Source organism: Bombus vosnesenskii, unplaced genomic scaffold (assembly GCF_011952255.1).
Source record: "Bombus vosnesenskii isolate JDL3184/JDL3185 unplaced genomic scaffold, Bvos_JDL3184-5_v1.1 scf7180000013304, whole genome shotgun sequence".
NCBI lineage: Eukaryota > Metazoa > Arthropoda > Insecta > Hymenoptera > Apidae > Bombus > Bombus vosnesenskii.
Genome location: NW_022882953.1, coordinates 995,858 through 1,022,390, shown reverse-complemented (window position 1 = coordinate 1,022,390; position 26,533 = coordinate 995,858). Strand labels below are relative to the sequence as shown.

At 37.2% G+C, this 26,533-nt stretch overlaps 1 protein-coding gene across 2 annotated transcripts in view; it reads right to left on the bottom strand.

The window, feature by feature from the left end:
* Positions 1-26,533, bottom strand: part of LOC117234290 (probable serine/threonine-protein kinase dyrk2) — a 266,454-nt gene that overhangs the window by 45,035 nt on the left and 194,886 nt on the right. For both annotated transcript variants that reach the window (XM_033495354.1, XM_033495355.1), the window contains one exon: positions 6,583-6,738. In XM_033495354.1, the coding sequence (XP_033351245.1) occupies positions 6,583-6,738 (156 nt within the window). The remainder of the gene's footprint in view (positions 1-6,582; positions 6,739-26,533) is intronic.

Sequence of the window (26,533 nt, the reverse complement as noted above, 5' to 3'; positions counted from 1 at the left end):
CAAAGCCTTCTTATGCTTGCATGACGCTCATGACACACTGCGTAAAACACAAGTCTATTAAGGCGACGTCTCTCCAGTGTACATATTTCACCGTGTACTTACATTCCTTGTTAGCGTACAATAAAAAGTTTCACCGTGGTAAAAACGTTTAGTGACTCTGTATCGATGGTAGGATTAGAAGAGAAAGAAACATTTCGTTCGATGATCCTGTCATTTCTACCCACTATGGTAAATGGGCAAGGTGACTTGGTGAATGTAAAAAAATGAAATCGTCTGGTTTTTGTGCAATTGTTCAGCAGTTTGTGAAAGTAAATATTCGAGTAAGTTTTTGCGTATTGCTGACACAAATATTATTATGGTAGTACGTATTTCAATCGTGTCTTTTGTTATTATTCGTTTTATTTCGGTAAAATATCCTTTTGCAATGAACAACACAGATGTCTTTTAACACATCCTAATGTAATAAATTATGAAATCGAGTAGATAATCTATAATTATATATCAGAGATGGTATCAATTATTCATAAATAGTGTTTTGAGTAAAGATACCTTGTATGATAAGAGGTTTAAGATTGGAAGGTTCTTAGAACTTTTGTTAATATCTTAGATTCTAGTCAAGAGATTTTCTTAAATATTCTACTGTCTAACGAATTTGTTTTCTATTTGCATAAGGGTATTTCGCATACCTTTTCTTGCGAAAGGTAGTGGTTAGAGCAAAATTATTAAGCTAATTTAGCAATTATACCAATTTACCTTCAATTCAGTGGACATTCGAAGTCAAGAATGAGATACCTCGTAATCTAGCCTCGGCGTTCTATTTACTAAGCATATTATATCTTATGATAAATATGTACCTAGAATTGAAAGAGAAGCTGTAATCTGCAACTTTCATTTCAAAATTATTCCAACGTAGATCCAAAGCCAATTAGACGAATTAACAAATATTCACATTTTTTTTCACACGATATACCGTACTATTGGGTTGGCAACTAAATGATTGCGGATTTTGTCAACACCTGCCTAATGAAAAAATCCGCAATTACTTAGTTGCCAATCCAATATAAACCTCTTAATAATCTTGACAACAATCTTGAAATATCAAAAATTCAACAAAATAGATATATAGCTACACCATTATCCAATAATATCAAGTCAGTTAAGATTAGCTATACTCACATAAACTACTAGAAATAATCTATTAGAACATCCTTGATTAAATGTCGCTGTTTGCACAAGAACGTTAATCAGATTCAGCATCGTTAAAAAAAATTACTTCTATCGATTCTATCGAGACGATTAATTTCCCTTGCCTTGACATCGATATTTCATCGAATCTCTATCAGGAATCAAGCTCTATCAATTATACCATTCGTTGGAAAAAGCAAGATATAAATTCAGCTGTTTCGATCGACGTCGGAGTATTAACTTTTATCATCGGTGACGTATTCTTTATTTGGGGACAGTCATTTCTTCTTGTTTATGTTTCATTATCGTTTAAACGTTACCGATATAAAAATTATCCGGTGTTACACGTAATAGCGGCAATAACATCCGATATTCCAGGGATTGCAAGCGACACTCGCGAAACAATCGTTCGCTGACACGCCGAATAAGCCATTCGTCATTGCATAATACGCTCCTTGTCGCTGAGAATGAGCGCCGATGCACTTCTACAGCTGGTTGACGGATTTCGAAACCCGGATAAAAATTCTTCAATGACTCATTGATTCAAGCTAATCGCGCATTAAACCACGATTCACCGTGCTCCTTACTTCTTTCATTAAGTAAGAAACGTTAAACCTCTATAACGATATATAACTTGCAAGTTACGTAATCACGTACCTACGTATTATACTTTAAATCTCTTGATTTACGTAGTTACGATAGTGACGTACCATTATCTTTTAGAACAATACAGTACTTGTCAAAGTTTACCATACTTTAAATAATAATGCCTTGACTTATCATTGAATGAAAATGAAACGGTTTTATAAAAGCTTTGGTCACGAGGTTACAACTTCCTGATTTAATTGGGCATGACCTTTCTGCATATAATTACTGGTACGCTTATGGGAATTATGTAAGATGATGTATATTTTGTTTAAAAATATTGAAGATAAAAGAAGCTAAAGTATCCTTTCGCTTGACCAAAGAAAGGGACGTTTTTGTCCTAAGCTTCTCCATTTTATGACTATACGATTGAATATGAAAAGTATATACACGCGATAGAGATTCATTGCGTTGAAATGAACCAAGTAAAAAAAGAAAAGAAATCTGTTTTTTAATTCATAGCACCACGGTCCATGCTTCGCAAAACATCAAACTGTGTCCATCTAACTGCACTCAGTGGTACGTAGAAAGTGCATAAATATGTATGTCAATTCCGCTTACAAAACTGCTGATCCTTGACCAACGTGGTTCTGTCGGTAAAAGCGGAGTTCCCTTGAAAAATGCAGCTTTTCCTAATTGGTACAACCTTACGGAGAACGTGCAAACCAACTGCAAATACTCTTACGAACGTAAGTAACCTGTTATTTTACCTCGAGAAACAAAATATCTTTGCTCGTTTACATAAGTACGATCTAACTACACGGTCACGAATAGACAAAAGAGAATCGCATGACGGATCAGTCCGACATCTCAAGGAGACAACTTTCCGATTAGTCCCTCTCCATCGTCTACGTAATCTGCTCAATCTGCGGTGGGCAACGTGCGGTCTTATCATCGTTACGCCACGCAGTTCTCCGTGCTAAGGAAAATTGTACGTGAATGACACGATGGATTTCGAGGAAAAAGCAAATACGCTACTAATGACTCGACTAGATATACTCGTTGATCGAGAAATCATAATTTCACTCGACCGATAATACGATTATTAAGCGTATGGATTTTCTTCGCTATAGTTTTCTGTGTGTATATCGCGATTGTTTATTTTAATTAATGTCTTATGTGTACTTTTTCTAATATTTTGCGCGTGATGTATAGGCATTAATTTCGTTACCTGTTACTATATGGTATGCTCGTTTTCTTGGAAAAATAATAAAGGTAAAAAGTTTAACATCTTCAGTCTTCGTGGATACAAATATGTAATATGATCAAATATATATACATTTACTATATATTACACACTAGGGAAAATAAACTAATCAACGGGAAAACTTAAAATAATAATCGGAATGGATGTACCGTTATGCTCTTATTCACGCGAGTATCAATTCACGACTGCTTAAAATTTAGTAATCCTTATCTTATACATACCAATATACTTGATGTATGTTTGTCTTATTACCCATATACTTAATTGTTCTATGGATTTAAAGCGAATAAAATATGTACATATAAACTACAAAGGAAAGATTCTTATTTTATTCTAATTCCAAGAAATTTTTATTTAACGTAGATACAGTTTTCTAAAATTTTGTGAATTCCAAACTTCGATAAACTGTACTAATAATTATTAGTACTTATTATATTACTAATGAATTTTTAGCGTAATAACGGTAATAAATCAGAAACAAGCCGCAGTTACCTAATCCACCAACATCCTATTCCAATACGTTCCTTATTAATTTTTCTGTTACGAATCAGTTTCTCTATTTCTCTTTATGCTCGAAAAAGACAAAGAGAGGAAAAGTGGAAGAGGGAAGCAATATATACACGGAACACTAAGGCTTTCGCGTAGCAGTTGCGCAAGCCGCGAAACAATTAGATGTAAATCCCGGCAATGGACTTTCTAAATTCACGTATGAATTAGTCCGAGGGCCTCGATTAAACCGCACACTGCGAGTTCCCTGGCTGGATGTTTACCTACGTAACATATGCAACTCTCTCTCTGCGTCTTACTTCGTTTGTTTAATTTAAACAGACAATTGAAATAGGCAAAGGAAAGCAAGAAAATTTTTGAAATTAGAAACGATTGAATTAATTGCAATTAATTAAGCCGTGTCTTACGATACAATTAAACGTACCAATTTCTAATTTCTAATTTGAATTTCTGATTAATTAAAAATTGATTTCATTATGATTCATTATGGAGTAAAATCTTCGTGATCGAAACGTATTATAAAGTATCAAAGCATGAAGATTTTGTACGTGATTATCTATTAACGATTCCTTTTACCCGAATTTAGACGTAGAATTCAGACTCTAGATAACCGATAACCGATACATTATTAACGTTTTATCGAGCTAAGTTATTTTGTATCTAGATAACCGATTTTCTACTGTACGTATGAAATACGTGTTATTTCTGATAAACATTGCAACATCTAACAAAGTGATCGAGATAAAGCAGACAATGCAGGTGTAATACAAATAACTCGAAATATTAATCCGAAAATATAATAACAGGATTATCGAAGTAGATACGCGTAACGCCACCTTGTTCGTATCACGATGGAAACGACACAGTGAGGTCGCGAATTAAAGTATTAAAACAGTGATATCGTTTGATGTAGCCGCGGACCACGTTGAGTCTCGAATTGTGAAAATTCGATCGTGAATTGCTATTTGAAATTTTACACTACAACAGACATGTGTTTTGTACGATCATATGTTTTTCCAAGCCTTCCAAATTATCAGTCAGTTTCCTAAATTGTATAATCCAGAAAGAAATTTGTTAAACGTACTACATATACGGAAAGAAGCACACATAATTTAAATAGATTCGATATCGTCGGTCCTAAACCATACTCGAGAGCTTTCTTATCTTCTCTACGTGTTTCAAATTAGTGCGCCGGGTTTTCGAAACATGATAAACTTCAACGCCTGACTGATTTTATGACCCTGAGATATCCCGATGCTTTCTTCCTGTTAGAATCTGCTTCTATTTTTAAGCAGCTACGTATCCCAACTGTAATACGATAAACGCCATGTATTTACACAATTGTAAGGTCATGGCGAATTAATAAAAAAACGAAAGTCGAGAAACATTCGCAAAAACACTTTACTATTCACAAGCAGTGTAACACTAAACCAGTGAAAGCACTAGACCGCAAAAAACAAAAAGCAACGGAACTTAATAAAGCGTAAGAACGAAGAAGAAAGAGAAGAAGAGAAAGAAAGAAAGTAAAAAGAGGGAGATAAATCGAAGAAACATGATAATACTGAGTGAGACGGAGGTAGAGAGTTGCAAGTGGCAAACGACGGTGTCGCATGTGCCTCTGCAGATAAGAGTCTGCAGTCGTCGGACTGGCGTTGTCTCTGCGCTTAAAAATTATGCTGCGCGATAGGAGGCGGCAGCGTGCGTCGCGTCAGCTTCGGTTGCGCAACTTGCGCCACGCAACGAAATTCGATCATCTTTGCCGCATAACGCCGCGGCGGACAGAGACAAAAAAGAGAAGGGGAAGAGGGATGAAGACACAGAAAAGCAGAGGGAGAGAGGCAGAACATTAAAGGTGACAAATGGCGGTGACATGGCGCAATTGAAGCGACGCCGGAGATGCTGGAAACCATAGCTCTCCACGCGAGGTCACCAGAAGAAGTAATCGCTAGAGACGCGCGACCTGGAGGAGGATTAGCCGATCGAACCGAATGAAATATCGCGAGGAAGTAGGCTGATTCAGAAAACGATCGAGGATGCACGTGAATTACAGAGCTTGACAAGAACTACGTACTTTTGCTATTAACCCTTTCACACTCGATATTTTAACAAGTTATTGATTGACTAAATAATAAATATTTTTTTTACTTCTTTTAAAAGCTACCCAAGGAGATGTGTTTCCGAGGTTAATGATTAATAAATATTTTTAGAAAATTGGCCATAGACTTTAGTGCGTTATGTGTTCCTTGAAAAACCATCCAACAAGAAACCTGCTTCTATCGTTCACAATCGATAAGGAGCAATTTTTCTCGCGGGCTAAAATAGAGTTCGATCTTGAGAGGGTTGGACTCGTTTCAATCTTTCATTCTTGTCATTCCTTCTAGCATGTAAGCGTGAAAATAACTGCAAATGCTACTTAATTACAAAACGTGGCCGTCGACATAAGGAGTTTAAGCCCCGTTTCGGCATCGATGTTGAAACTGACGTTATTAATAAGATGAGATCGATCGAAAGTTGTCGAACTTCTGGTTCGTTCCAGTTTTTTACGTCGGACGGTCGAAGTCAAGGCGAGTTACTCGATTTCGTGCATGGCAACGAAGGGTAATTATTTTTATACGCGTCACCTTGTGCCACCGAATATTGTTGAATGGCTGAATGCAAAAGGCGGGACTTTTAAGAAGAAACTGTGTCATGAAAAAAAAAAAAGCTATTTAGAACGAAATTCGTGCGACGATTTCGAGTGATTCTTCTATTATCGGATTGTTCAGAAAATTCGCAGCGAAATTTAACATCAGAAATACCAGTTTCTGATTCTTCGCCTAATAATTTCGTAAATTTACGTCGGTATATTTTGGGAATTTTGGGTGATTCTTTATAAAGTGTACGGATAAAAGTTGACTTCTGAACATTAATAACAAGTAGTTGAGATCAGAGACTAGTCGAGTCCCTACATCTGATTCAATCACAGATGTACTAAAATATGATGACACAAAAATATTGCCGCATCTTTCGACTAAATATTAGTTGATCTGTTGACTTACCTCTTGAGATACGGGATTATTCTTGTTCTGGCTGGTGTTGGATGCATTATTAATGGAGGAGAGCGAAGTGAGGGTTGCAGTGCCGACACCGCCGACCGTCTTTCCGCTGACCTTGGTACCAGCACCACCGACATCTTTGTGCAGCGTTCCAGGACTCTGAAATGAAATATCGACGCGCGTTAGAACAATGCTTGGGGCAAACGTATTTTTCTCTCTCTTTTTTTTCTGTTGGTTCTCTATGATAATGAGGTTGGAACCCGTCGACGTTGCATCTCTGATAAAATACGAGGTCGAGGAAAAATTAACGAGCGCCGCTCTTTGGAGAAAAAGCGTTACTTATTTTGAAACGATACTTCAGCAGAGTTCTTCTTTCGTATATTTTCTGCGCGTTGGATAAGAACTAAACAGTTTATTCATCTGAATGTTTCATCAAATTTGTTGTTATTCTTTATATGTATATAATAAAATGGTAAAAACTATAAGCATATATATTTAATAAAATAGAAATATAATGATAATCTAACTTTGTCTCTTTGAAATGTAACTCTTACTTTCATCTTTATACGACTTTCCTGTGACAACTTTCGACTCTTCAACGATTCACACTGGCTTCTCTCTCTTCTTAATTATCTACGCGCGTATATAGCGATCATAACAAATTCTTACCACGTGCACGCTATATTCTCCTAATCACTCATCACTCGCTACCGATTATTACTCTGGCATAAACATTCGCGCGGTTCTCAACCATTTATTATTCACATGAATTCTTGTTCTCATCGTAATAGCCACAATGGAAGATCTCGAAAGATTGAAAATTTTTGCCGGGCTATTCGAATTTAAATTATATTTTCGATACCAGTACATACAAGAAATCTATATAGTATACATAGAATGCATAAATAGAACAATTTTGCAAACTTGCACACTCCTTTTAGGTCTACCATTGAAATCATAAAATCGACGTACAGATAATTAAAAAAAGGTACCAATATCCGTATACTCAATTTTAACAATCTTCACTACGATGTTTTATACCAATATATTACAACATTGAAAAATATCTTGCCAGAATATACATATAAATACCATTAACTCTAGAATTACCGACAGTTAAGACAAAAATATTTCTACCAAAATCAGACAAAATGACTGGTCTTCAAAAAAATACGTAATATCTTTTATTAAAAAATTATTATTCAAAATATAGAATATCTTTATATTTATTGATTTATTATCTTCTTACATTTTGACTGGTGTGGTAGTTCTAGTGTTAAGTAGAAAATATTATTAAGTTCTACACACGAAATTTATTCAATGTATAAAATTTTGTGTAAAATGCGTGTGCTCACTCAGGTTCGTCAAATCTTCTGCATCCTCATCTGCATTTTATTCTACCCAATTACTCCGTGAGGAGTTTCAAACCGTTCCTTTCCTACACCTCGAAGTCTTCATCGTTTCATTTTTGATTTTTTACCGTATGCGAAACGGTTTCATTCGCTAGATGAAAACTCGCCGTGACATTTACATTAATTCTCACAGCGAGGAGAGATCCACGTTCGCTCTCTGTCAATTAACGCGCACGTATTTCATGTGAACGTTGTTGCTGGGCCGGTCGAGCGGGCTTATTTCTGTTAATTAAGGGCCCGCAGCTACTTCTAATTTATGTATCGCTTCATTTGAACCTTGTCACGGTATACCAAACCGATTTAGCAATAGGAGACAAAGAGATGACGTGGATGTACGTTCGAAACGTACTGGAAACGTGATTCTCTGTTATCTTGGTACGACTCTTAGATGGAAGGTTGATAGAACGACGATAAGCATGGAATAATACAAACAGGACGATAGAAGGCCAGCTAACTACTGTTACCATCCCAGACTAATGTTATCGTTTAATTGTTTACCATTGAAACGATTATCCATGAAAGGAGACTCTGCCTCGGACTTGGTGCATGGTCTGATGAAAGAGCGAATCGATCGTTGATTAGATATTTCTTATCTTTTTCTCGGTGAGTAGGAAATACTACACTACCACGCTATGAAGGAAGGAAATATCCATTCCTAATCTTTAAATAAATGGTTTGTTAATCGTCTTTTTTCATAAATCTTTTACTCTTCACAAATAATCAAAACCTAGATGAGAACTTTATGCCTAGGAAAGTTATTCCAATTGTGAATCATCTGAATCAAAATTTGAGTTTTTTAACAAAATATCATATTTTATTGGTATTTTGCAGTAGATCAAGGGCAAATTAAATAGAGAGAAGATTATAGCGGTAAAGGCAAGGAAATGGAACGTTTCAATGAAGTATTGTTTCCACGGTGACTGAGCCAGCTTTCCACGCGGCGTTTCGCTAAACGAACTTAGGCGCGTCCGGAAGTAACGGAGCAGTGACATTAGTTCGATGTACCTGCGTTTCATTATCAATGTCGAATCGTGTAGTGACCTTGTGGTACTCGAGTGTACGGGTCAACGCACGTTACAAGAGGATGTGTATATTTACTATGACAAATGGCATTGTTGTTCGCGTATTTTTTTAAAGCTATGCGTGAGCTGGAACAACGTATATCCTATCCTATCGTTGTTTTCACAACTTCCAGTTCCATTGACAGCGAAAATTTTCTGTATTGTTTTTCTAGAAACTTATCTATATATTCTAATAGATTGGTTATAATATTGTCTCATTGGTGTCTCTGTGACAATTCAACTCTCTAAAAACATCATTTCATATATCCGAAACTAATAAAACAATGTATGTACATACATACAATGAAGCATCAAATCTGACTGAAAACGAAACGTAACCAAAAATGTAACCAACGTTCACGCCAAATATGTAGCCTCTTTTCGCTCCTCGCTACTGGCAAACGTAAAGACAAAAAAAAAAAAAAGAGGAAAAAGAAATGGGATATCGAAAACAAAGAAACGATTTGAGGGAGATAGTTCTGCGACGATGAACGGAGACATTACTCGACCGATGACTGCACCCGATGAAAGTCATCAAGAGTCCCCTTTAATGACCTCCAATCGATGTTCCTGCTCAGACAAACCTTCGTGAATCGCTTTCACGAGCCATTGTTTCTCGGACCAGCCCGTGATTATGCTCTTCAATTAAAAAAGAAAAAAGAAAGAAAAAGAACATTTTACTCGATGTCTCGGCCCTCCTAACTGTACTGTCTTAATTATGGAAGGAATAACGAGTCGCGTTTGTTTTCTGCGACGCATCCGAGCGACGTCAACCGATTCAGACACGTTTTATGTAAACCGCAAGGCTACGCGCGTTGACCTTTCTTCAGGATGGCATTATGCAACGCGTGAGACACTAATTTGCATTTTTCCATTATTACGTCGATACCACCTGCTGCAGCTATTAACAACCATACTACAGGATGTACATTTTTCTTCTTCTTTTTTCTTGTTCCTTTTGCCTCTTGTTGTGAAGGATCGAGCGTTTCTTTCGTTTCGTAATATATATTTTATTCTCATAGTTATGGGCTGTGAAGTATGGTTTCTAATTGCCTTTGGAGTGCGTCGATGATTTACTCTCCCAAAGCTTTAGATATAATGACAGTTACATAGTGTGAGAATTTGGTATTTGGAGGAATTTTTATAATTGAAAAACATTTTTCATTGACGTCATAATATTTCTCAGAAATATTAATGGATGTATGCAAGAGTGATGCAACGAGGAGATTATTTTAGGTAACATCAAGAGAGATCATGTGTGATATTAGATCGAAGTGAATTTAAATTCGTCGCCAACTGGTTTTAAATTAGATGCGGGTAAGCTTTGTTCTTTTATTTGCATTATTATTCGGTTGAATTATATTCTATCAAGCAAATTGAAGGTTTCATTGCATTAAGAATAATATCATGTAAAAATCTGGCAAAAGCAAGAAACCATTGAGAGAAATTTAATCGAATCATCGTAGGTAGCATTGAAGTAAATTGAACCACGTTGTGAGAGAATCAAGCTGAGTTTGAATGAATCACAAAGCAATCGCCGCAGATCTGATTATCACTTCAAACAACTGAATCAAATGCAGTGAAATCTCGAAAAATATCAAGCGGCGATTGATCCAATTCTGCACACGTCAAAAGTCGAATTTAACATTCGAAATCGAATTCGTATACCAACTACTGACAAGATGAACGGTTAAGTAAAAGAGAAATCGCGAGATTATTACTGAAAAGATGAAATATAACTTCCTCAATCAGGCACAAACATTTTTTAAATAGGAATATACCTATATATTATTTGTTCGTTCGTAGAAATTCTGATTTTTCTTCTTCTAAATGAACAAAATTTGGGTTAGAAGAAGCCAACGAACAATCAAAGAGAAATTTTTTCAGCTACACGGCTTGTTTCTTCACGGGATGAAAAACAACTTTCTCACACGGTTTTCGTTCGTAACCTATGCGTCCGATCGAAAGCAATAATTTCTTTGTGTCGTGAAACCGCTAGAAGCTGCAAGTAGACCATAAAGGAATTCAATCTCTTCAAGAGATCCTTTCAAGCAGATGAGCGTATACGCTGGTCAGTCGTTGAACGGAGGCGAAAGAGTCGCAACGCAAGATACACGATGTGTATATATAGTGAAAACTGGACCGAAAAGAAAGGGAAGAAAAGAGAAAGAGAGAAAGAAGAAAAAAAAATAAAAAAAAAAGGGTAGGATGCTAAAACCGTGGCTGGCGCTACCTTGCAACCCTATCATTAGCTCGGAGAAGGGTCGTACCTTAATCTCCGATGGCTCTCACGTTTTTTCATTTTTCTTGGGACACCTGGCCGCACGCGCAACGCGCGATAGCAGGTGATCAGATTCGCCTTGTTGGTATACAAGGTGCGCTCTGAAACTTTCCAGGTTTCTCACAATCGTGAATATGTTGCTTTCGAGCCAATGATCCAGAAAAGAACCGTACCATGTGATTTGGCAAACGTTTCTTTTTAGCAAAGGATTCTTTGTTGCACCTGGAGTATTGATTCTTTAAAATCAAAAGGCTCCTTTGTGCGAATGTTAAGGCTGTATTATCGAAATGAAAGATCCCATTATACGTAAAGAATTTTGTTTCAATCCAAAGTCGTTTAAATTGTAGGAATAGTAGGAATATATTTTATTACACTTAAAGATCTAATCGATATTAATTCGCAGTTCAACCTGACCGAATTGATATTTATTGCTCTCTAGCGTTGTTCGAAATTTGCTAAACGCGAATTTAATTTCATCAAAACATCAGAGAAGGCATCGTTCAAAATCAATTGACCATTAAACGCGTTAGGAAGGAGAAAATAATGCTACTACTGCGCAATATTCTCTGGAAATATATCATTTTTATATACCTGTACAATCCTCTGAACCAATTTTATAATACCATATTATAATAGTATAGTTTATAACACTATAAACGTTTACAAAAAACTTTCATCCAGAACTCGTATACACTTCGTTTAAACCGTGCATTTAAGCTCATAAAAAACACGTAATCTCACCTAAAGAAAACATTAATCCTTCCTTTCTCCCATTAATTCGAACCGAATCTGTGGTTCCACATTTTACCATATTACCCGCCGACACACGCCGAGAGTATCTTCTCAAATAAGTGAACGTGGCGTATCAAATAAACGTACGATAATAAATTTATCAAACGGTGCGCGGCTAGGTGATTTAAATCGTGGAATTTTTTCGGCACACCATGTACGGTGTTCCGATCGAGAGCACACCGGTTCCACAGCTTTTGCACGCATACAGGTTACGCACACATGAACTCGGTTCCGAAGAAGAGAATCCAGAGAGAGAAAGAGAGAGAGAGAGAACATGCAGAGAGCAAGAATCCTTTCGAGACACGTGCAAGATAGCAGATGTATCTCGTCTCAACACCTGCCAACTCGCACAGTTACAAAGACTAGAGGTTTAGGACAGCTGCAGCTGGCCTCTCCACGTTGTTCTCGTAAAGAAAAACGACGTTTTCCGAGATAAAAATTCTTCCTCGCTAAAAAGAGCCATTATTTTCGTTGCGGAACCGTGCGCATTACGTAGGTGGACCGATAAAACGAAGTCCAAAACTGCTTTCCTCTTAATTGAAACGAACTGGCTACCATTTTCTCACTTTTTCAAGATACGCACGTATGTTGGAAATCTTCGAGTTTCTTACCTTTTAATCCCGTTGTGTGTCTATGTGATCCGAAGTGAAAATTTTATTCCGGTCGATATTATTAAAATATACAAAGTGTTTAAATATTCAGTTTTATCCTATTGAATATCTATGTGACCCGAGATGAATACTGTATTTCGATGGATAAAAAAATATTCCATATTTGATGGTATTCAAATATTCCATTTTAGTATTCAATATATTAGATTTCCCAAAAATAAAATCTTTCAAAATTTGGAAAGAAAGAAACGTCTCTGTGAAGGGTTACAAAGAAAAATCTAAAATCACCGATAAACGTGAACATCGAACACGATGACTAAATCTTCTAAGAAACTAACGGACGGAATCTGACGATTCGATATTAAAATCGAAGATAAGATTATTGAACGATTGAGTAGATCGATGGGCTTAAATGTTCAGGTCATCGGAAACATAGCTTCCACGAAATGAAGAGACTCTACTTCTCACACCATCACCAGATGGGTAAACGAAAGAGGAGCTTTAATAACCTGGATGTATCGTGAATTTATGAAGAAAGTAATTTGCATTGGTTGCTATGTGGTCGAGTGTTCATGTGGCTGTAAACGACCCTCGTCACGATCTTTTTAAGACATTTTTTCATAAATTCATTTTTTATTTTGTCAAAATTATTCTGCTGATGAACAAACAAAATTGTGATTTTGATATAACCATTACAGTATCAAATTGATAATGTATCTGATTAATAATTTTAGATAAATTACATAGTTAATTAATTTCATTTCCGCGCACAGATAAATGAACATAAAAATACAGCTAAGAGAAAGCACGATACACTTTTTGCATAAGGAGAATACTCTTGAAGAAGTCAGATATTAAATAAATCGACATAAAACAAAATAATTAAACGAAAACTAAGGACGTGTATAAGTAGACTGCAGGCTTCTTCTGTAATTTTAAAGGTGCAAAAATTTACGCAATATGTAACAATATACAAAATTATAATACAAGATATAAATTCTAACTAGAATGCATTTTCGAATTGTATCTATAAAAATATAAATTTACTTGAATATCCTCAGTCTGTATACAAGATTTATGAGAATCTAACAGGTTTTGATCACCATCGCAACGAGGTATATAAACGACATTTCGTTAACTCAAACGTTAAAATTCATTCTAATTCCACAAGCCGGTTAGCCAGTCACTGCGATGGAATTCTCGCTGTATTTTTATATTCTCCACACTCTCGCGCTTTTAACCAGCACAGCGTGCATTGGAAATTGCTATGTAAGTATCAAAGAATACACTTGGACTCGAACACGACGAACGCTTGGTAAACGACGTATCTGGAGAAGATTCCGCTTTCAGATCTGTCTGTGCGAATCTATCGAAGGAAATGTATGTATGAAATATGTATGTATGTAGTAAGTTGCCGATAGCATATGTAAAAACAGGTGTTTTTCATCCGAGTAAAAGCGACTCGTAATCTTGTGCACATGAAGATACCCCCCGTGGTCAATGTATTATATCGTTTCGCGGAACACAGGATATTACAAGAAGTAATTCCGCCTTTCTCGGCGGAATTAATTGTGATAAGGTTGAAACTCCCAAGGCAAGCTATGACTATCGATTAGAACGAAATCGAGGATACTTGTCATGGAATGTAAATTAGGAAGGATATTTCGCATATTCTATTATTTGTATTTGTAGAATGGGAAGATTTTCTTTTAATCCTAGAACCACATATGTTTTCCGACCTTTAAATATCCCTCCAAATATGTTACAACAATTACTTAAAATAGAACAATATAACAACAAAGTAAATAAATATACGTAATCGTATTTAACTGTCAATAGAGACGAACATTAACATTGCCAAAAACATTTGCATACTTTTAATAATCGTAAAAATTATTAGAACTCTGAAATCAATTACACATAAACAATACTACCAACTATTATGAAATTACAGTGTGCATGTACAAGAACAGAACAATCTTGCAATCATCCATCTGGGATATGGCAATTACGAATTCAAGTTTCTCATTAATAATTTCCCTCAATAATAATGTAATGTGATTTCTAAAATTACAGTACGCGTAAGAATTATCTTACAATCAGCCATTTGGAATATAAAAATTACGAATATAAGTTTCTAATGTGTTAACAAGGCGATGAGTTGCTTGAAACAGCGAGGATCGTGCTTTCCTCTTGTTGACCTCCGTGAGACCGACTTATCATCAACTATTGCCTTACTTTTACTGGTGGGAAAGGCGCCAGGGCCCACCCGTAGGCCTGAGAAGCGCGTAAGTTATTGTCTCGTGGCTCTTAAAATGTTTATCCGCGCGTTCGTTTATGTCTCGCGCAAAAATACACCTTATAGCTATGTACATATGTACCTTAAAAGCTGGTTTATTGGATCGTTAAAGTGTTAAAGGATAGGTGTTGCTTGTATGGCGGATGGGAATGAAGCTGTGAAATTGGATGGAAAAGAGTTTCGGAGAAGTTGGGTCGAAACGAATCGTGTTATGAGGAAATATAGTCGGTTGAATCGAATCGCGAGGAAACTGGGTTAAGGTACTCGAGTTGAAAACAATTTAAATTGAACAAAATAGAATAGGCGTAACGGGACTATTTATAGGGAAAATAATCGTGCTTAGTTAAAAAGACCGTAACATTGCGTTGTGCATTGAATCAATTATGACTTTCCTGCTGCTTTGTGATTTTTCATAATTGATTTTTGTTAAAACGATTATAAAATTGGTTCTGATTGAATCCGTGACGAAGCAGTTAAGTATCGTTGAAATAAATCAGAAGGATGAAAAATATTTCTACAGAAATAAATTGAGTTTATGTCGACAAGAGCAAGATTGCGTCTGGTTGGCTCAATAATAGAGTAATTGAACGTCGGTGAGATAAAGTAGAATGAAAACCATTCTGGACACGGATGTCAAAAATGTTGCATCTATTCAAGTTGGACCTATATAGAGGACGTAGATCCAAATTTAGTGATTCAGGTCGTCGAGACATCCGGTTGGAGCTTTAGAACGAATCGAGTTAAGAAGAAATGAATCGGAACGAATTTAGATCCTGAAGATGTATGGCTATATATGCGTGCTTTGTATTCATAGTTTTAGGTACCTGGTTCGTGATGGAATCTATCATTCATGTAGCAGACTTTCAGAATTTCAAACTGGACTCGATAAAAACAACCGACATTATTCGAACCGTTGATTTTCCATTATACAAACTCCCTTCTTCATTTGTAACTTTTTTTACGCCTTTATAGTTCATAAAGGGGAATCATAAATTCAAAATCGAAGTGTCCTTCTTAAAAAGTTTTCCTTCGTCGTTATTACAATATCAATGTTAATTTCAAACAATTACATTCAATGCCAATTTTTTGTAAAACTACTACACTAAAGGAAACTAGCCATTTTATAAATAATAAATATTTATTTTGAAATTATTCAAATTTTTCTCAACTTTGTCTCAACAACTATTATGCATAACGTCCATTTTTTACAATAATGCTACACGAAAGAAGACTACAAATTTTACATATGATGAATATATTTGCTTCTAAATTATTTCAATTTGTTTATCTTTCCGAAGATTTGTCTGTAAAATTGCTTTTTTCGACGTATATTTTTCTACTCGAGGTTTTTACGGAATCGAGACACGATTCACCGAGTATATCATAAGTGGTCCGTGAAATAGATGTACACTAGACTCTGGAACGCAAGAAAGAATCGTAACTTCTCGGATCGAGGCCAGCAGTTGTCAATTGTCTTGCTGGCCGACGCACCAGAATGCAGAACGCGCGCAACTCGACTAATGACAACGGTGATACGCACATCATTAATTATACATACGTCCGGTTAACACGCAACATCTTCCAACGATTCAGCAGAAATCTTAATTATTCTTACTAAATCGGCAAGTAATGTTTTAGAATGGTAGACATACCATCAGCAAACAACTAACGATGATTCAGATCAAATTTTTCTGATGACTAATATTGAACCGATTCAAGCTATTATCATTTTTTAAAGGTACGTTATCATCTATTGTTAGTTGGCCGTAAACAGTTCAAAGAATTCCTTACACTACAATCAAAAAATAAGTTAGGAATTCGACATACTGTAATCGTACATTTATTATCAAACCTGTAAAATACAATAATATGCAATAATACAATCTCTGATTATAAAATATATAAGATTCGATTGTCGGAAACATCATAACTTATCGAATTACTTTGTAATATTTTACATAAGAAATATTATGTAAAAAGGACTTTGAAAAATAAATTAATAAAATAGAATGATAGCATGATCTAGCAGATTACTATATAAAATTTTATATCGAACAAGCTTTATACAAAACAAGAAAATCTCTCGAGAATAAACGAATAAAATTTGTATGTTAACCAAACACACGCTGAAATTAATCTCTACACATTGGTGGATTATCAATTTCTTGAAAGCGAGTAAAAGTTCTTCGCATCCTTTACGTTTGTGGTTTTCTAGCAGCACATTCGCCAGACACTGACGCAAGTGCACGACGAAGGATTTCCTAGTCGGGACGTTTTCACAAGTATCAATTAGCCGGTGGTCATTGATCGGTGAAACCGCTTCTGGTATTAGCAACAGACGGTTAAATCTTAACCCATTTCAAAGCGTTGCAACACGGTATGGCTCGTCCGGTTGCTGCGAAAAATTCTTCACATTTTTTCTGGGGCCAGCACACGTGACCAATTAGCGCTCGAGAAACGTGTACGTGCTTCGATTCGGTAACTGATTCGGAAAGGTCGATGAGGAAAGAAGGAGAATTTATCGATCGAGTTTGATTGATGACGAACTTTGTTCAAGTAAACCGATTTTATGCAGTCTAGTAGATCCAAATGCAAAAATTAGAAAGTTTCCTAACGTTTATTTTATTTATCATAAATAAAATAGATAATTCGGTAAAATGATAATAGAACAAGTATTAAATTTGAATATAAATTTTTTAATTTCACTGTCAATTTCGTTCACGTCGTCGTTTGATTTTTTGATTTAATAATCAACGATGAGAAACAGAGCGTTGTACAGAGTAGCACAGGGTACGGAGTAGCACTTTAAGTTTCAAAAGGCCCTGGGCTCTTGGCGTACAAGAAACTTGTTGAAATACTCTCATCTCTGTAACAGGGTGGTAAAAGTGATATATTATCATCTAAAACACACATATACCTTTTTCTATTACGTTCAAATGACTGCAGTATACCCGATACATATATCTTTTTTATTATCTCTATTGTCAAATAAATGATTTCCATATGAGATATTTCATAACACACAGCATCATCGTTCATAGAACAAGATATCGAGAACTATCGAATTTCTTGCTGGCAATTTCGTAGAATCCAAACCAGAATACCTGATCAAGAAGTCGCAAAACCGCTACCTTCTTGGATCTTTCAAACCGGCCACTAAAAACCTTCACGAAGAAACCTACCTAAACTCAGTAAGGAAACTACTTACACGGTATCGAAGTGCTTAAAACCATTTCACTGGAGGATCGACCAGCTTTCAAATAAAAAAGAAGAAAACACGGGAGAAAAAAGGAAAAAAGAAAACGGAAGTGGAGCACGATTCGTCTCGGTCGAAAAACAGGAGCTCGTTTATCTGTTCTTCAGTAACACGCAGGAAAGAAGATGGTGGACGAGTATTTTCGCAATATGCCAGCGCCCTCTTCGCAAAAAGCGTCAACCGGTATTACCTTTTTGCTCGGGCGGCCGCGATTTTTGCGTAAGTTAATTGCACGCCGTGCACGCGGCACGCAACGATGCTCCTCTCTTTCGTTCCGTTGAAACTGGTCTCCGAAAGAGAGAGGATCGACCGACAATGGTATCGATGGAGCGTGACCGATTAAAGAGAAGAACAGTTTTTGACCGCGTACCCAATGGAGGCGATGTGCAAAAGGACACTTCAGTTCGATTATTCGTTTAGTCAACTTTTATCGTACGTAGACTGCAGAAAGAGCATCAGTTTGTACGCGTGAAAATTATACATTTTTGCAAACATTCTCTGGGATTAAGTACATTCTATGTTCTTATATACGAGGATCTGAGAAATCAAATTGATCAACTTCATTTTTTGTAAATTTCTAATTGCAGTAGCCAAGCAGACGATTAATGTTGATTTTTCGAGAAACAGACGATTTCATACATTTCTCTGACGATATCAACACTTCCACGTCCAGTGGCAACGACGTGTTGCTAGTGCAAGTCGGCTCTCTTCAAGTACAGTGTGCGAACTTGAAATTTTCCTATCAAAAGACGCAGGTTGCTGGTTAAACTTATTAGTAAATTTATGCGGACAGCAAAGTGTTAAAATATTGAAAAATGCAAAATATCGCACGTTTTAACAGTTTGACATCCTTTGGCTCCTGACCAAAAGTTACGACTACAGTTAGACCATACAATAATATAAATATCGTTATTTCAGGTATTTTATACGTATCGTTGCTTAAGATAAATTTATATAGCGACGCGAAAGTAAAGAAATCACCAAAAATACGCTTATCGTGTAATTCTCCTGTAATCTTAAATTACAAGAAAAATTCGAACACGAGGCGCAGGAGGCTGGAGGAGTGCACGCTGGATTCAGGCGAAAAAGGGAACGTGGAAGGGCTTGTCCTTCGTCTCTGGCGAGGGTAACGCGGCGAGAACGCGTAGTACATAGATGATAAGTATACAGTAGTATGCACGCAGAGAGAACATAGCGCGTCGTTTGGCCGCTTTGACTGGCGAGCGCACGCACCAGAAGGAAAAAAAGGGGCTGTGCTGAAGAGGCGACGTCTGTTGCGGCCAAAGGACAGGGAGGAGTAGTCAAGTGTTTGCTTGCCAGGCGAATTATTTTATTGCTGACTGGTGAAAGGCTATGTCGAACCGACTTTAAACCCCTTTTGCCTTTCGTCGAGTGCCACATTTGTTTCGTGCCGAGAAAAGCAGCGACTGGACTGCGAGAAATCCTATCAGTGAAGCGTATGTACTGTGACAAGAGACGTTTGCGAGGTTTGGGTATGTTTTGTAATGTTCTTACAAATTTGTCTGGTTATTTTGAGCGTATAAGGACAATGAGAATTTCATCTACAATCTGGCAGTATTTTTGGTCACAGAATATTACATCTGGCTATTATTAAACGACGATGGACATCAATTAGCATGTAGCGGGATGTTCTAATGCTATTTCTAATACGAATATAATGGGAACATAAACAATTTGTAAACGCGATGGAAACGTAAACGATTTGTTTAAGAAAAACATCTATAAAAAATGAAATAAATAGGTAGATTTATGGGAAACAAGTTATTTCAATACGAGAAGATATACATAATGATATTATTATACTACTTTTCCTGTATTAGGATGCAAAATAATCGGAAGTTAGCGTCTGACTAATACTCATTCTATATTATACGTAAGAGCCAGTCAAGTCATTACTTCACGTGAAAAACGTCAAACGTATCACATTCATAAAAAAACAATACCCCTTTTGAATCACTCGAAGCACGAACGAGACTATTAACTTATTATCAATTGCAACACCAATAGCCGTTTCAAGAAGTACGATTCACGCTACTGTAACCGAACATTTAATAGACGTCTCTTGCTGTTTCCAATTCGCGTGCGTTTCGCTCGCATGTACATAACCATACACTATAGACGTTTCGAGGGGCGAAGAAAAATACGGTATATCATACAAATCACACGAACATTATAGAATTAAATAATTAAGTTGCATAAACGGTCAATGCGAAATATGAACGCAACGAAACGTATTAGGCGCACGAATGGCATTCTCATGAAAGTGTTTGCGAGATGATCCGATTTGTCGCCCAAAGCGAAGAGAAACCTGCTCTGCTGGCTGTTATTGATCGGAAATTATGTATTTCATTTGTTCGACGTTTATTGGCCTGTTAATAAATAGCAGTCTGATAACATTCGTTGTTATCAATCGTGAAACCCATAATTCGATACTTTAATACTACGAGGTTACTTGCTTTTCATCATATGATCATTCACAGTAACATATTATCGTTTGAAATAACTTCATCGTATCCCTGGGTGCGTAGGCTCTCTCATTTCCGAAAATTATGACCAGTAAAACTTTATCACCGCCGTGAATGTCGTCATCAAGTATTACACGCGTGAAATCGAAACGCATTTCGTCTGTGAATTCAGACACTCGACCAACCCTCTGATGGCGAGATGGAGTATTATTTGGCACGTGAGTCGAGCACGGAAAACAATGAAATCTAGTATGGGGACGACGATATTGAAATAAGGGGATGGGATTTCCCTTTTAAAATTTACTCCAGTTTGAATCTGAAGCATCTCCAAGATGTATGAGTAATGTGCTACTCGTGCCCCTTGTTCCGTGTTGATTAAAAAAGAAAAATCAACGCAGTTCAATCGTACGATTTGAAATTACTTCGTTCGAGATAATTAAATATCTCGCTATTCACAACATACAAAACTACGCATTACGATATTATAATAGCGCAAGCAATATGCAATAAGGAAACAATCTAATTTCCAGATCGACTTTTCCTCCCCTATATAAAAGAAAACCGTAACACTTCGTGGCGTACCGGTTGACATTGTTATCATTACCGCTTGTGCGTAAATGGAAGTTGAGATCGAGCTCTCTAATCAAGTATACAGTGTGAGAAGAAAAAAAATCAAGAAAGCGCGTAACAGATTGGAAAACCGGACGAGTGATGCTCAATAGACGAGCAACGAGTTTGAAAAGATCCGTCATTGCTTTCGAAAATTTCTCCCTTTTTCCTCGAGGCGACTAGCGGAGACCCCTTTTACAATTATCCAAGTCTCAGGGAAGCTACGAGAGACGGCCCTGATGGCCTGTAAACACACAAGTGAAACAGAACTTTCACGGCCACGGGCTCGACCTGGTCACTTCGTTTCAGGTGTACACAGACTACATACATATATAGTACATACGAGGTCGAGCAAAAAATGAAGCAGAAACAGCTACAGTTGTCCCGGCCTGGTCTCCGTGAGAGCGGAATCGACGGACAAAAAGGGAACAGGTTATCGAATTAAAGCGATGCTGATCCCGAGACAGGTAATTTCTATCCCCAGGCCATAGCAGGATCATATATTCGGAACCAACGGTACACGCCCCGAGCAAACGTTCGTCTCTTCGATACCTTCTATTTTCGATCTACCATGGATTCCGATCGAAGCTATATATATTCTAAACACATAGTGAACGTCTCTATTCGTGATAAAAAAAAAATAGCGGATATTATTTGTTTACAGACGCGTCTTCCTACTATAGTACGTATGCCCGGGAGAAGAAAAATGCTGTACTACGCAATAAGATCGTTTTCGTTTACTCGCGAACTCGGATGGATCACGTTACACTCTACGCTTTACAAACGTTACGGTTTCGAAGATGTTCGCGATAGCATCCAGGCCGCGCGACGAGTGCTCACTTTTTTTAACACACTCGAATGGTTTTCCAGTTAGATAATAAAAAACAACACGAGTTTATCGATTTACGGGAAACGTTGTTCAACCAGGAACAATGTATCATGATTGTTCACAAAATTGCACGATTATGGGTTACGGTGAAATAAGTTCAAAGAAATATGGCAATAAAACGTGTAAAGTGATTCCACATCGTTGCTTCCCCGTTTCTTTTAACCCATACGTGTATTTTGTACGAGGATCTTATCGCGCGTCACTCAGTGTGTGCAATTACAACACAATGACTGTATTCTATGCAATATCGAGTAGTTATCGTGCTTTCCGTCGTGGATCAATTTATTTATCTGCCGGTGGGAAATAGCGATGGAGAACTCTCGAGATTGCAGATGAAAGAAACCGCCTGAGGCATATCTGTGTAGACTCTGCACGTGCACGCACGTGTATCCCCGCGGTCGTTGAATTTTTCGTCACTTTCGAGTTTATCGTGCTTCTATTTCCCACATACACGAACCGTGTCTCTTTCTCCTTTCCCTCCTGCAGCAGTGACAGTGAATTAAAAGCAACGCTTCGCACGCTGGTGTCCGCTTATATTTAGAGCGTGGATGCACGAGAAAACGCGAGAGGCTACTTCTAGGAACGGAGTCACGTTGCTTACACCGTTACACGATATCAATAGTCGTGCTGTTATCCGATAATGAAAGTTATTACTCCTGCGTATAGATAAAGATGACTTACTACTCTTACACTTTTGCTTCAAACGATAGTGTAAGTAATTAATATGTAAAACGAACACCTGTTTTCTCGGTAGAAATATTTTTTGCCTGTGAAAATCAGGTGTACATTTTTGAGAATAAGAAACGAAGACAATCGGCTTTGTCTGCTCTACGGAAAGGCATCGAACGATATCGTACCTGTAGATACGACATAAAGACGTACCTCGAGTATTTGTAAATAAATAGGTATTTCAGAGAATAATTAATGTCACGTCTGGTGACCCTCTACATAAACCGGAATCCATCCTTCAGTCAAGGCGGCACTAGCTGTGCAAATATAATTTGTCGGACCGCTATAATCCTAAGAAACTGTCGTAAAACTAAGCATTTTATTTTACTGCTAAGCCCCTTAATTACTACAAAACGTCATTTAAGTTGAGACGTTTCTTATTATTCAATCAGGTATTATTCAGGTAAGAAATGGGAAAAGCAGGTTTTTCTTATGTTCAACGGTCATTTCCACCCATCAATAGATCGTCACCGAACATCACTGGTTTTTCATCCTTAGATCAGTCACCATCTCTTGACTGGTTTTCCATTCACTGATCAGTCATCGGTTTAACTTATTACTTACACTTCGTTGAGAATACATCTACATACATCACGCGTAACTAAATACCTATATCTACAAAGTTGTTGGAATAAAGTGTATATTGTATATTGGCGCGTTTCTTCGCGATCGCGTCTCCCCGCGAAACGGTCGAACAATTAAATTCGATGTGGTTACTTTTTATAAGAGGTAATAATTTGTCAGTCTTCACAGTAAACGATAATACTTGGCACGATTAAAATTTCCAATAATTACAACAAACTACGATAATAATTTTAAGCATCTTCTTTATAACGTGTTTCTTCTCGTATCCCTTTCAGTACTCTCTTGCATGTTAGTCTACAGTACACTGTTAAGGTGTACTTTATCGAAGTATGACAAACAACACGGTTGACACTTTTCCCGGTACGGCAACGTGTTTTGCGCCGTAAACGCGCGACCATTGTCCGTTTGTCAATACGAGGTACCGTATGTGCACCAGTGCGATCAGCCTGCGCTTTCGTTATACAAATGTGTGCACTGGCGAACGTATATGGTTGCCTTCTCGCGACTTGCATATAATACAATCACACAATACGACAATGCCGACCGAAGATTCATTTTCTTCTAACAGATAGAAAATTCATATGACCATACGTTTTAACATATCAATTGTTTTTCGTTCAATCTCTTCCTAAGAATAAACGCCTCTCGTAACCAAAAATAATTTAGACCTTCACGCCTCTGAAAACATTACAATGATGCACTGTGTGCATCATCAGCGGAACTGTGTTCGTCGCGATACGCCTAGCTTGTGCCGTTTACACACACATATTTATGGATACTCGGACGTGCGCATGTATTATAAGTAGACAAGCGTGAGACTCCTGGACAGACGCCTCCCAGCTCGTGTATACATCTGCATTCGCGTCGAATGAGGTTAACGTTAATGAGGCACAAACATCTCCAGACACCGTAGTCAGACCTTCCCTTTTATTCACCCTGTCATGTGCCCTCGCGGCTATACCACGCGTGCAGCACACCACCAGGGAGTCGATTTTTTTTTCAGGCCGACCATTCGTTCGTTCCACTCGATCAACGAACTACAGTGTGGTCAACGCACGCGACTTTACGAGGAAACAGCCGGTTCCGATACACAAAGAATTTCAGGAGATTCTAGAAACATACTTTACGGTTTTACATAGATTGGTACACGAAAATGTTTGAACAATTAGCATAGAAAACTTTTTTGCACATATTTTATATATAAATTTTATTTATATCGTATTGTGGAATATGAAAGTTATAATTATATTGGTAAAATCTATGAGAAATCTATGAGAAAATGTATATAGAAGTTACAAAATATTTACTTCATTGAATCCCATTGAACATTAAGGTTTATTAATGTAATGGATATTGGACTGTTATCAAACACTTTCGTCAGCTACTATGTGTTGAAAATATTCCTATTGTTTTCGTTAAGAGTATCATCGGAATAGCGAATGATAAGAATCATCCTAACCTCCAAATATAAATATCCTTCCGTGTAAAAAACATTCTAATCGAAGATCGAAAGCTATCATATCGAATGCAAGATATAATAAATCATTGTGTAGGGATAATTAATATTACTTCAAAAGCTTTCACTATATAGCGAAGAGAAATTGAGAGAAGATTCGCGGGAGATTCGAAAGGATACATTAAACTTCATGAGATGAACAAAAGCGCCTCCTACCATGCCGTCGAAACAAAAGGCGGTAAAAAACATTCGATGTATACATATATGGATGCGGTTTATTAAGATAAAAAAATAATTTTTTAGGAAATTTGTATTACAAAATTTGCAGTAAAAGGTCACTAATTATTCGACTATACAACAACGGAAGTACTTGATTTCTTTTACAATGTAGATTGTAGGTTAATGTCCTACTTTCAATTGTCATTTCATATTGATCCCGTCAAATAACGTACTTTTGTTGGGTAATTATGACATTTACGTTCTAGTGAGCCATCCATTGCTAAATTTAAATTTTGAAAATATCTCAAAAGTTTCGTTTCACTCCTTTAGAAAACCGATGATATGCTACATTTTAGTGCATATACATACATACACACACTAGGTAAAAATCTTTTGAATCGCATCTTCCTTCCGAAGGTCATATATCATCGTCTTGGGTCACCAACAAACACACGATATACACCGCATGCCCGCGTACCGTTATGTTCGTTCTAGAGGTTGGTCCTTATCAAACGCACGCTATTGCACAACGAGACGTACTTAAACTACAGAGACCAGATGTGATATCGAGAAGTACTTACTCTGTACAAGGACTTCAGCTTCACGTGATTAAGGGCGGGCACGTCCACCATGGAACACTTTAGAAGAATAGTGGTAGTTTGACTAGGCATCTTCCTGCAAGCGTCTGTTCACTTGTCACGTGTAACAAAACTGGCGGCACGACACTACCGTGGGAACGTCCATTGGTGTCCGCGACTACGATCTATCGATATCGTCTTACACAAGCTTTAAAATGCAAACTGGTAGACACAGTGAGAGAAAAAAAAAACAGTACAACGAACAATATCGGTTGTTACCGAGCGATGTTGCGATAACAAGCACACGAGGTTATAAAGATTCACAAAATGGAATAATCAAAATAAATGCTGTAGAGGAACACAACAACGAACATTCGACGAGTAGATATAAAAATTCGAATTCACGTTTTCTTGGCAGTGGACCAATGGCAGTGGACCGTTACAGAATTCCGATCGAGTCGAACTTAATATGGCGACGTTCTTCGTTTTTTTTCAACGGACTAACAACGTATTCGATCGTAACGATCCATAATCACGCGTCGATCATACAAGAATCGTTCAAGGGTGCCCGTAACAGAGCTCCCGTACCGATCATGCTCTTGCCTGCTCGCCTGACTGACTGACTGACTGGTTTTCACTCACTCACTCACAACGCGAAACCGAGTGGAATTGTAGCCACATCTCTCCCCAC